The sequence below is a fragment of the Panulirus ornatus genome, chromosome 38 (genome assembly GCF_036320965.1).
Source record: "Panulirus ornatus isolate Po-2019 chromosome 38, ASM3632096v1, whole genome shotgun sequence".
NCBI classification, from domain to species: domain Eukaryota; kingdom Metazoa; phylum Arthropoda; class Malacostraca; order Decapoda; family Palinuridae; genus Panulirus; species Panulirus ornatus.
The window spans coordinates 1,886,010-1,898,503 of record NC_092261.1 but is presented as its reverse complement, the minus strand read 5'-3'; the positions used below and the strand labels follow the sequence as shown (position 1 = coordinate 1,898,503).

Genomic DNA, 12,494 nt, shown 5'->3' with positions numbered 1-12,494 from the left:
AGATAAAGATTGGTCTCTAGCATTGTGGAGTGTGGAGCCCTAATGGGCTGTCAAAGCATTGGACAGATACTGTGATGCACACTGGAATCCTGGTTATCCAGATCAAGTAGGACTAGACCCTATCTGGTTGACTGACGTTTCTGTTTAATCAAGTATCTAGACCTTTATCATAATATATGCAAGAACATATATTAAATTCATAAGAAGCTGTCTGCATGTGTCCCTACTAACAAGGCTGCTGAGTTTGCCAAGCCCAGCTGTTGCTTTCGACAGTTTATGTGTGGAGACATGCCACTTGAGCACCAATGTAATGATACCTCCTTTGTTCCTTGAGCGCCTGAGTTATGTTGTTCCCTTCCTTTTGTCATTCACTATTTGTATAACCATTCCACCTTGAATAGTCAAGTTTACCAATTCTTGCAGAGTCCTGATTTACTTTTACATTCACTTTCTCTTACTGTTTGTTCCCTTCACCCACAATGGCATATGACTAGGACATATTTTGCCCATCCCATGTTGGACACTATACAAGAAAAGTACGTAATGCCTTCTTTCACGTCTGGAGGGTGACTAATGAGATCTCCTTCAAAGGCATTTGGCACCCATATGGAACCCCCCTGCCCCTACACAGTACTTGAACTTGAAATTATGGTGAATAGAAGGAACACCCAAATAAAACTTGAACACAAACATTAATATGAAAAGAATTTATTTATTTCCTGCATGATTGAAAGTGAAAAATGTAAAAGTACCAACTAATTTTAGACAGGGATGAAAGAGACTGAAAACAATGACATGGTGCAATATGAAAATCAGAAGATGGGTATTGACTTAAGTGCTGGGGAAGGAATATATTATGCTCATTCAATCAGGAAGTGGGCTCATGACAAGGGTCTTGTTCTTACTGAAGAATTTACTTGTGATTTCATGCAAGGGAATTCTCTCCCAAGGGAAAGAAGATGCATTTATGTAATGGTCAATACAGGATTATACTTATTTTCAAAGAGAGAGGCATTCTCTTAAATACCTTACACACTGGATGACCCCTGTTAGAAAAAATATTTTTCATATTAGCCTAAGATAATAATGGTAATCAAAATAATTTTCTCTCTTAAATTCTAACACCTTTACCTGTTTATATGCAAAATCGCACACTATAAAGCACACTAGGTAAGTCACCATTGGCACAGACTTCTCAAATGTGACCTCTGTGACATCTTCAGATGGTCGTCCAAGCACCTCCTCCTGTAAGTGTAAATATACTGAATAGTTATGAAATGGCATTATGATACCATCATGTAAAATAATAGTTATATCATTCAAAGGAATCGTTTCTGTTTTGTAAGAATATTAAGCTTTTAAAATCACCCGATTTTTCTAAGTCTCATTCAATTAATTAATGGGAACATTAAGAAGAAAGTTAAGAGTAAATGTGAATAAGAGCAAGGTTATTAGGTACAGTAGGGTTGAGGGTCAAGTCAATTGGGAGGTGAGTTTGAATGGAGAAAAACTGGAGGAAGTGAAGTGTTTTAGATATCTGGGAGTGGATCTGGCAGCGGATGGAACCATGGAAGCGGAAGTGGATCATAGGGTGGGGGAGGGGGCGAAAATTCTGGGGGCCTTGAAGAATGTGTGGAAGTCAAGAACATTATCTCGGAAAGCAAAAATGGGTATGTTTGAAGGAATAGTGGTTCCAACAATGTTGTATGCTTGCGAGGCGTGGGCTATGGATAGAGTTGTGCGCAGGAGGATGGATGTGCTGGAAATGAGATGTTTGAGGACAATGTGTGGTGTGAGGTGGTTTGATCGAGTGAGTAACGTAAGGGTAAGAGAGATGTGTGGAAATAAAAAGAGAGTGGTTGAGAGAGCAGAAGAGGGTGTTTTGAAGTGGTTTGGGCACATGGAGAGGATGAGTGAGGAAAGATTGACCAAGAGGATATATGTGTCGGAGGTGGAGGGAGCAAGGAGAAGAGGGAGACCAAATTGGAGGTGGAAAGATGGAGTGAAAAAGATTTTGTGTGATCAAGGCCTGAACATGCAGGAGGGTGAAAGGAGGGCAAGGAATAGAGTGAATTGGAGCGATGTGGTATACCGGGGTTGACGTGCTGTCAGTGGATTGAATCAAGGCATGTGAAGCGTCTGGGGTAAACCATGGAAAGCTGTGTAGGTATGTATATTGCGTGTGTGGACGTATGTATATACATGTGTATGGGGGGGGGGGGGGGGGCATTTCTTTCGTCTGTTTCCTTGCGCTACCTCGCAAACGCGGGAGACAGCGACAAAGTATAAAAAAAAAAAAAAAAAAATTAATGAAGGGAGCAAAGGGGGGAAAAGACAGCAGGTACTGATGAAGTGAGGAGGAGCTAGAGTGAGTGTTTTGAAGGTTTGCTGAATGTGCTTGATGAAGGAGTGGCAGACGTAGTGTTTTGGCTGGGGTGGTATGCGAAGTGAGAGAGTCAGGGAGAGTGGTTTGGTGAAGAGAGAAGAGGTGATGAAAGCCTTGCTGAAGATGAAATCCAACAAGGCAGCGGGGTAGAACTGTATTGCAGTTGAATCTATAAAGGAAGGGGATGACTGTGTTGTTGATTGTTTGGTAAGGATAGTCAATGTATGTATGGATCACAGTGAAGTGCCTGAGGATTGGTGGAATGCATGTACAAAGGCAAAGGGGATGAAGGTGAGTGTTTAAACTACAGAGGAATAAGTTTCTTGAGTATCATTCCTGGAAAACTGTATGGGTGCTGAATGAGAGGGTGAAGGCATGTACAGGGCATCAGACTGGGGAGGAGCAGTGTAGTTTTAGAAGTGGTAGAGGAAGTGTGGATCATGGGTTCACTTTGAAGAATGTGTGTGATAAACATTTAAGAGAAGCAGATGGAATTGTAAGCAGCATTTATGGATCTGAAGAAGGCATATCAAAGGGTGGATAGAGATGCTTTATGGAAGGTCTTAAAAGTATACAGAGTGGGAGGCAAGCTGCGAGAAGCAGCGAGTTTTTATCAAGGGTGTAATGCATGTGTACGAGTAGGAAGAGAGGAGAGTGATTGGTTCGTAGTGAATGTCGATCTGTGGTAGGGGTGAGTGATGTCTCCATGGCTGTTTAATTTGTTTATGGATGGGGTGATTAGGAAGGTGAATCCAAATTTTGAAGAGAGGGGCAAGTATGCAGTCTGTTGAGGATGAGATGGGCCAAGGAAGTGAGTCAGTTGTTGTTCTCAGATGATGCAGCACTGGTAGCTGATTCGAGTAAGAAACTGCAAAAGTGGGTGACTGAGTATGAAAAATTGTGTGAAAGGAGAAAGTTGAGAGTAAATGTGAATAAGAGCAAGGTTATTAGGTCCAACAGAGTTGAGGGACAAGTTAGCTGGGATGTGAGATTGAATGTAGGAAAATTGGAGGAAGAGAAGTGTTTTTAGGTATCTGGGAGTGAACTTGGCAGCAAAATGGAACCATGGAAGCGGATGGGAGTCACAGGGTGGGGGAGGGGGTAAAAGGTCTGGGAGCGTTGAAAAATGTGTGGAAGGTGAGAACATTATCTCGGAAAGCAAAAATGGCTATGTTTGAAGGAATAGTGGTTCTAAAAATGTTATATGGTTGCAAGGCATGGGCTATAGATAGGGTTGTGCGAAGGAGGGTGGATGTGTTGGAAATGAGATGTCTGAGGACAATATGTGGTGTGAGGTGGCTTGATCGAGTGAGTAATGAAAGGGTAAGATAAATGTGTGGAGATAAAAAGAGTGTGGTTGAGAGAGCAGAATAGGGTGTATTGAAATGGTTTGGTCACATGGAGAGAATGAGTGAGGAAAGATTGACAAAGAGAATATATGTGTCAGAGGTGGAGGGAACGAGGAGAAGTGGGAGACCAAACTGGAGATGGAAGGATGGAGTGAAAAAATTTTTGAGCAATCGGGGCCTGAACATGCAGGAAGGTGAAAGGCATGCAAGGAATAGAGTGAATTGGAACGATGTGGTATACCAGGGTCAATGTGCTGTCAATGTTTTGAACCAGGGCATGTGAAGCATCCGGTGTAAACCATGGAAAGTTTTGTGGGGCCTGGAGGTGGAAAGGGAGCTGTCGTTTCAGTGCATTATACAAGACAGCTAGAGACTGAGTGTGGTTTCAGTGCATTATACATGACAGCTAGAGACTGAGTGTGAACGAATGTGGCCTTTGTTGTCTTTTCCTAGTGCTACCTCGCACATGTGCGGGGGGGATGGGGTTATCATTTCATGTGTGATGGGGTGGCAACGGGAATGAATAAAGGAAGCAAGTATGAGTTATGTACATGTGTATATATGTATATGTCTGTGTATGTATATGTATGTATACATTGAAATGTAAAGGTATGCATATGTGTGTGTGTGGATGTGTATGTATATACATGTGTGTGTGGGTGGGTTGGGCCATTTTGTTGTCTGTTTCCTTGCGCTACTTTGCTAACGCGGGAGACAGTGACAAAGTATAATAATATAAATCATAATGATAAAAGAAATGAATAAAGGCAGCAAGTATGAATTATGTGCATGTGTATATATGTACGTGTCTGTGTATGTATGCGTTACCATGTATACGTTGAAATGTATAGGTATGTATATGTGTGTGTGTGGACATGTATGTATATACATGTACATGTGGGTGGGCTGGGCCATTCTTTCGTCTGTTTCCTTGCGCTACCTCGCTAACGTGGGAGACAGTGACAAAGTATAATAAAAAAAATAATAATAATAATAAAATGAATTAAGAGTACAGTGCTGTAATTTCATAACTATCTTCCTAAATCTCTGATGCCTGTTCCCACCTGGGGGGTGGCCATGGCAAATCTCCATAACTAATGAATTCTAGTGCTGCTTCTTAGCCTTTAGTGCCTCACCCTTAACAGGCTCCCAGCAGAGGGCAACTCTAATGCAGTGTTTGCAGAGGCTCTTAACAGATGTTCCTACTAACTATTACTAGCTGATGCTAATACTTAATGTTCCTACCTACCACCTCTACCTAATGCTCCTGCCTAAATGTTCAGTCACAACTTCTATCTATTGCTCTTACCATTTTGCCAAAAGGCAAGGGCTAGCGCACAGTATTCACAGCAAGAAAATCTAGTCATGAAGAATTGACTGTGTGAGATAAGTGTTGTCAAATGTTATGTACGATAAGGAAAGATTGTATGCTTGTGGATAGAATGCCAGTAGTCCATGTGGGTGAGGCAACATATGAAGTAATTACCACATGAAAAAAAAAAAGCTTAATTTAAGCAAGAAGTTTGTCAAGTCAAAATATTACCCCAAAAATAAAGAAAAAAGTGATTTCAAGGTATCTTTACGCATAAAACTAATACATTACAGGTGTCACATTAACAGCTTCACTAAGCAGTATTATATCAATATTATAACTCCTTCAAAAATCAAATACTGAGGATTTTCTTCCTATAACCTTTCTCCCTATAAGGGCCAGGTCTTCAATTAATTTCCTTCTTTTGCTCATACTTCATTTTCTTTTCATCCCATATGACCATGAATGGGAAATGTTTTTGCCTATGTTGGTCACTATGCAAGAAAAGCAATAATATATTCTCCATCCAACAAACTGTGTATATGGTCAGAAACCAAAAGGTTTACCGAAGACTGAGTATGCACCATCCCATGGTGAATGGGAAAAGGCATGCAAGATATATACAATCTTTAAAACTAATTTTCTTCTCACCATAACTGGCATGTTTGAGAGCGCAATGTATCCATGTGATGGTCGGACTATCTTAATACTGTAAGTTGACTTGAAGCTTGGCTCATCAAAGCAGGGGAAGGCTCGGCGAGCATATGTAGGCTCAAATTTTGTTGTGGCTAACCCTCTGCAAAGATCATAGGTGTTGAAGTTGTGATTTGTCTATTTTGTTTGCATTCCATCACAGCAGCTTCATTTACAAGTGAGAGAAGACCCGATAGTCAATATATTATAAAAAAAACATTCATATTAAGGTGAATGACTTGCATAATCTTATATAAAAATGAAATGTTCATGCAAAGTTCATGCATTACACTTTTTAACTTACCTTGGATTTCCAGCTTCATCTCTGTATTCAGAGTAATAGAAACCTAAGATGCCTTTCTGGAGAGATCCTGAAAACTCCATCATAATCTGGAAAGATCCTGGTTCCACTGGAGTAGTTCTAATGACCCAAAACTCATTGGGCCCATACTCAAATGCCTCAGTAACAGGAACATCCTGGAACAAAAAGCAAATGGAAGCTAGAGGAAAAATTTTTGTTTCTCTTCAAAAAGTTAAATTTCCTCCACAGTAATGCTTCTTGTGCACTAATGTTAGATACTATATTAAAAAGTCATGAAAGGTTAAATTGATGTAAACAACTGAAAAAATTAATCTTTCTCATCTGTCTTTCAGAGCACTCAAACATGACATCCTTTTCTACGAATACGTTTCTAACAGGTCTTATACCATAACACTGTACTTTTCTCAGACACTGACACATCTAAAACATTGCATCCTTAATATATATCCCATCATTTTCAGACCCAAAGAGATCTCCAAGATCCCTCCACACATCAGATCCTTCTCTGATGGTAATATATTTTGAAAAGAATTCAAACCAAACTCTTCTCAGACATGTGCAGACCTTCAAATGCACTTCGACCACTATATCTTTCTCTGCCAGTAGATCTTAAAGAGCAATCCAACTATTACAGGTGTTTCAGATAGTGGATAATATTTTGAGCATTCCAGCCATAATATCCTTGTAAAACAGAAGCACTCTTCAGAACACTCCAGCCATAATGACCATGAGGTAGAGCTGCAGATATTTCAAAGCACTCCAACCACCAACCATTTTTCAGACACTGGTAAAATCTTCAAGAGCACTCTGTCCACCTAATCCTTTGAATATGGTGAAAGATTTTTCAAACCATTCTGATCATCATGCCTTTATCAGATATTCAACCATCAACAACCCCTCAAGGATAATTCTTCATACATTTCTAAGATACTATCATTCTACACACCATATCTCCTGCTAACAATGATGAACCTTTAACCAACTCTTTTGTTCTAATATCTTCATAATCCTTTAGTTTAAAAATAAACAAAACAAACACAGTTAATCACAAAACTAACCCTGTACCTGAAGGTTAGTGGTTGTAACTGGTACAAAATAAATGAAGAGACTCACCTGAGCTTGGTTTCCATCCATTTTGAAAACTTTGGTCTGGGTAATGTTCAACCATTTTGTGTGAATGAGGAAGTTGTCACATTGCTCTGAGGATGTGACATGAATGGTTACGGTGCCAGAAAATTTCTTTGATGTTAGGTCTGGATAAATGTACAAATCGTAATGATCAGGATGTACTGATTTTGGAAGGCGGAAATCCTCTTCCCAAGGGCTGCTAGAGGTCTTTAATTCCTTTGAAGTTTGTTCAGGCATTATGCCTGAAACATACATATATTTTCTGCTAGAGGCTTTTAATTTCTTTGAAGTTTGTTCAGGCATTATGCCTGAAAAATAAATACATTTTCTGCTAGAGGTTTTTAATTCCTTTGAAGTTTGTTCAGGCATTATGCCTGAAAAATACATGCATTTTCAAAATACTCAATATCTTGTTTTCTGTAAGTGTAGTACTTCAATGTTTTATTGTATATTTTATTTTTTTTTACATTGCTTTGTTGCTGTCTCCCGCGTTAGCGAGGTAGCGCGAGGAAACAGACGAAAGAATGGCCCAACCCACCCACATACACATGTATATACATACATGTCCACACACACAAATATACATACCTATACATCTCAATGTATACATATATACACACACACAGACATACACATATATACACATGTACATAATATACACCTAAATAATATGTCCAATGTCATAATATACACCTAAATAATATGTCCAATGTCAATGAAAATTCAATAAAATTTAATTGAGAATCAACAGTAAGGTATATATCATTGATATTTCAAATATAAATCAAAATGAGACATTTTGCAGTACCTAATGTCCCATGAGTTAAAGAAAACCTATAACTGTCATCATTTTGCAAAAATGTGTTATGCCATGAAACTTGTTTTTTTACTATTACATATATGCTACAAGTAAGAATTTATCTTTATTTCTGCTCCCAAAACATTTGCCTCTCATGATCTTTCTTCTCATGCCCAGGTGCATATGCACCAATAATCACCCATCTCTCTCCATCCACTTTCAGTTTTATCCATATCAATCTAGAGTTTACTTTCTTACACTCTATCACATACTCCCACCACTCCTGTTTCAGGAGTAGTGCTACTCCTTCCCTTGCTCTTGTCCTCTCACTAACCCCTGACTTTACTCCCAAGACATTCCCAAACCACTCTTCCTCTTTATCCTTGAGCTTCGTTTCACTCTGAGCCAAAACATCCAGGTTCCTTTCTTCAAACATACTACCTATCTCACATTTTTTCTCAGCTTGGTTACATCCACACACATTTAGACACCCCAATCTGAGCCTTCGAGGAGGATGAGCACTCCCCGCGTGACTCCTTCTGTTTCCCCTTTTAGAAAGTTAAAATACAAGGAGGGGAGGGTTTCCAGCCCCCCGCTCCCGTCCCCTTTAGTTGCCTTTTACGACACATGAGGAATGTGTGGGAAGTATTCTTTCTCCCCTATCCCCAGGGATATAAATATATATATATATATATATATATTTATGTTTGATATGTTATGATAGAGTGGCAGATATAGGGTGTTTTGGTCGAGGTGGTGTGCAAAGTGAGAGGGTTAGGGAAAATGATTTGGTAAACAGAGAAGAGGTAGTGAAAGCTTTGCGGAAGATGAAAGCCGGCAAGGCAGCAGGTTTGGATGGTATTGCAGTGGAATTTATTAAAAAAGGGGGTGACTGTATTGTTGACTGGTTGGTAAGGTTATCTAATGTATGTATGACTCATGGTGAGGTGCCTGAGGATTGGCGGAATGCGTGCATAGTGCCATTGTACAAAGGCAAAGGGGATAAAAGTGAGTGCTCAAATTACAGAGGTATAAGTTTGTTGAGTATTCCTGGTAAATTATATGGGAGGGTATTGATTGAGAGGGTGAAGGCATGTACAGAGCATCAGATTGGGGAAGAGCAGTGTGGTTTCAGAAGTGGTAGAGGATGTGTGGATCAGGTGTTTGCTTTGAAGAATGTATGTGAGAAATACTTAGAAAAGCAAATGGATTTGTATGTAGCATTTATGGATCCGGAGAAAGCATATGATAGAGTTGATAGAGATGCTCTGTGGAAGGTATTAAGAATATATGGTGTGGGAGGAAAGTTGTTAGAAGCAGTGAAAAGTTTTTATCGAGGATGTAAGGCATGTGTACGTGTAGGAAGAGAGGAAAGTGAGTGGTTCTCAGTGAATGTAGGTTTGTGGCAGGGGTGTGTGATGTCTCCATGGTTGTTTAATTTGTTTATGGATGGGGTGGTTAGGGAGGTAAATGCAAGAGTTTTGGAAAGAGGGGCAAGTATGAAGTCTGTTGGGGATGAGAGAGCTTGGGAAGTGAGTCAGTTGTTGTTCGCTGATGATACAGCGCTGGTGGCTGATTCATGTGAGAAACCGCAGAAGCTGGTGACTGAGTTTGGTAAAGTGTGTAAAAGAAGAAAGTTAAGAGTAAATGTGAATAAGAGCAAGGTTATTAGGTACAGTAGGGTTGCGGGTCAAGTCAATTGGGAGGTGAGTTTGAATGGAGAAAAACTGGAGGAAGTGAAGTGTTTTAGATATCTGGGAGTGGATCTGGCAGCGGATGGAACCATGGAAGCGGAAGTGGATCATAGGGTGGGGGAGGGGGCGAAAATTCTGGGGGGCCTTGAAGAATGTGTGGAAGTCGAGAACATTATCTCGGAAAGCAAAAATGGGTATGTTTGAAGGAATAGTGGTTGCGAGTATGTGAGAAATACTTAGAAAAGCAAATGGATTTGTATGTAGCATTTATGGATCTGGAGAAGGCATATGATAGAGTTGATAGAGATGCTCTGTGGAAGGTATTAAGAATATATGGTGTGGGAGGCAAGTTGTTAGAAGCAGTGAAAAGTTTTTATCGAGGATGTAAGGCATGTGTACGTGTAGGAAGAGAGGAAAGTGATTGGTTCTCAGTGAATAATAAATATATAAATAAAATATATATATATATATATATATATATATATATATATATATATATATATACGGTGTGTGTGTGTGTGTGTGTGTAGGGAAGGGGCAAAATAAGTGATACACTAATGGATCCATTGTCATAGTGAGGTAGAACTAGATATAAAGTAATATAAATAATCTTAAATGTACCTTCCTATCTTAGGGGTTTTTCAAGTGATGCTCTAAATCATCCTATACCCTGAATTCTCTTTTCCACACATGCTTCATGCACCTATCCTCATGCTCATGCTCTTTGTGTGTAAAAACTCATACCTTTTTCTAATCCTTTTCTCCATCCAAAATTTCTAATTTTTCTTTTTCATTCTTTCTATTTTGGCTTGACCTTGATGAAGATTTCTGTTTACAAGCAATGTCTCTATAATAAAAAAGGACAAAATCCCTTATCTTCAAAGGCAAATATATAATTATCTTTATGGGAAACTTTACAGATGTTTCTTTGATCTATGCTTCACATTTACTTCTACATATACTCACCCATGCCTAACATGTTACTTAAAGCGAATAATGAGCATCTACAGCAACATTCTATTAGATAGACACATGTTTTCTTGAAAATAACCTATTTTACTCTTACTGAATCATTACTGCCATTCGAAAGAGTGATTTAATAGTGGATTTTCCTTTTACATTTTCAAAGCTATACTTTCTATATTATATAAATCAATAGTGGTAGATTTATGAAAGGGAAAAATGGGGTTAATTAATAAGCAATGTAACATACCAATACCCTGCATATTTTGATGCATAAGGTGTTTATTGGGTTCTGTTATTTGTGAAATTTCAAAGTCTAAATATGCACCAATCATATGTGGGGCAGAAATTGTAAGCATCAATTAAAACCCTAAGTCTATGGTCACATGAATTCACCTGACATATTTGCTTCACTTGATTCAAATGTTATGATGCATAACAGCAATTAGTGGAATGCATAAAGAAAATAGGAAAATACACATTTCTAGACTACAGGCAAGTTCTGTTGTATTACAGCTACATTTAGTTTGTATATCAACGTGTGAACAAACAAAAGGTATCTAGAAAATCTAAACAGGCGCCATTTGAATATTTTTCATCTATGTAGGAATCCTATCTAATATCCTATTTCTTAAAAATGACCATGAGATGCATTAGGCGTCCCTACTTTCAGTTATTATTCGCTAGATTTAAACAAAAATATGCAGAATGCATTACTTACGCTCTCAACTGTTAGTTCTTAGTGTTTTTGCACTACGATTTCCCTCTGCTTCATAGCCCTGCCCACTTTGAGAACACAAAATTGGAGTTAAAAGGTGCTACACATAAAATCCAACATTATGCATCTTAACACATTCCAAGGAATCCATCGAAACAAACTTTCTTAAAAACTATCGTTTTCCCCAAGTGCCCAAGTAAATTTTTCCTTTGAAACATTTTGCTATTTCCTTCCTCAAAATGAGACAAGTTTTCAACGAAATGTCGCGTCTTACCTCACATACTCGTCTTATTTTTCTCTTCGTAAACTAAGTTGATGTCAATACAACCACAGGCTTTATTTATTCACCAAACATACAATCTGCCATTGCATATAATCTCAAATCATTCTTCTATAGTTATATTTCTTTGGCAGTAATCTACTCTCACACTTACATGCACCTCAGCCTACCGTACTAAGCGTTTAGCGTTTACTTTTGAGTTGAAATACGTGCCACTATACGTAGTGTGGGTTTAAATAACCTGAGTCTACTCGACCAACAATACATTTTGGGAACAGTTGGGGAGTTGATAGTTTGGGGTTTAAGACCACACACTGTCATGGTATGTAAGGTCGTACGATTAAAACAAAATCATCGACCGAAACATTTGGAACAACTTTGGGTGTCATTAAAATTACCCGAAGTATACCAGAATGACACAGTGTATGCTATCAAAATTGCCCAGGATGTGATTTAATGAGCTGTTGAACAATGCTATAAGAAAAGATACGTAAACAAAATAAACATTATTCTCCCTTCATGGTGCTCTCACCAGCTCGATCTCCCAAACATTGACATACTTCGTACTTACTGTGTGTAATATTTCTTTATTTGGAAATAAAATTAATAATAATGATATAAAAATAAAAAAAACAAGTATCATAGTCCTTAACCTATCAGAAAGATAGATAAAATAATTTGAGGGGAGCGTATGTATAAGACACTAGTAAGCACTTAAACGGCACGGTTGTGATATGTCTGTTAAGAGGTGGTGTTACCTCGTTCTTTACAAAGAGTAATTGTTGCATTTGTTCTAACGTCAAAAATATCAAAATATACCAGAATTACATTGTGTATATTCGTTTGTATG

The 12,494-nt window shown here is 38.5% G+C and overlaps 1 protein-coding gene across 10 annotated transcripts in view; it reads right to left on the bottom strand.

Annotated features, from left to right (window-relative positions):
* The window catches only part of LOC139760778 (glutamyl aminopeptidase-like), a 57,383-nt gene extending 45,192 nt beyond the window's left edge, over positions 1–12,191 (bottom strand). Inside the window, exons 1-5 of one of the 10 annotated variants that reach the window (XM_071684354.1) lie at positions 12,177–12,191; positions 7,176–7,432; positions 6,045–6,217; positions 5,699–5,843; positions 1,132–1,245 (exon numbers count right to left, since the gene is read on the bottom strand). In XM_071684354.1, coding sequence (XP_071540455.1) covers positions 1,132–1,245; positions 5,699–5,843; positions 6,045–6,217; positions 7,176–7,427 — 684 coding nt within the window. In that variant the 5' untranslated portion in view covers positions 7,428–7,432; positions 12,177–12,191. The other 9 variants (XM_071684355.1, XM_071684345.1, XM_071684347.1 and 6 more) reach the window with 9 other exon arrangements.
* Between the last annotated feature and the right edge of the window lie 303 nt (positions 12,192–12,494).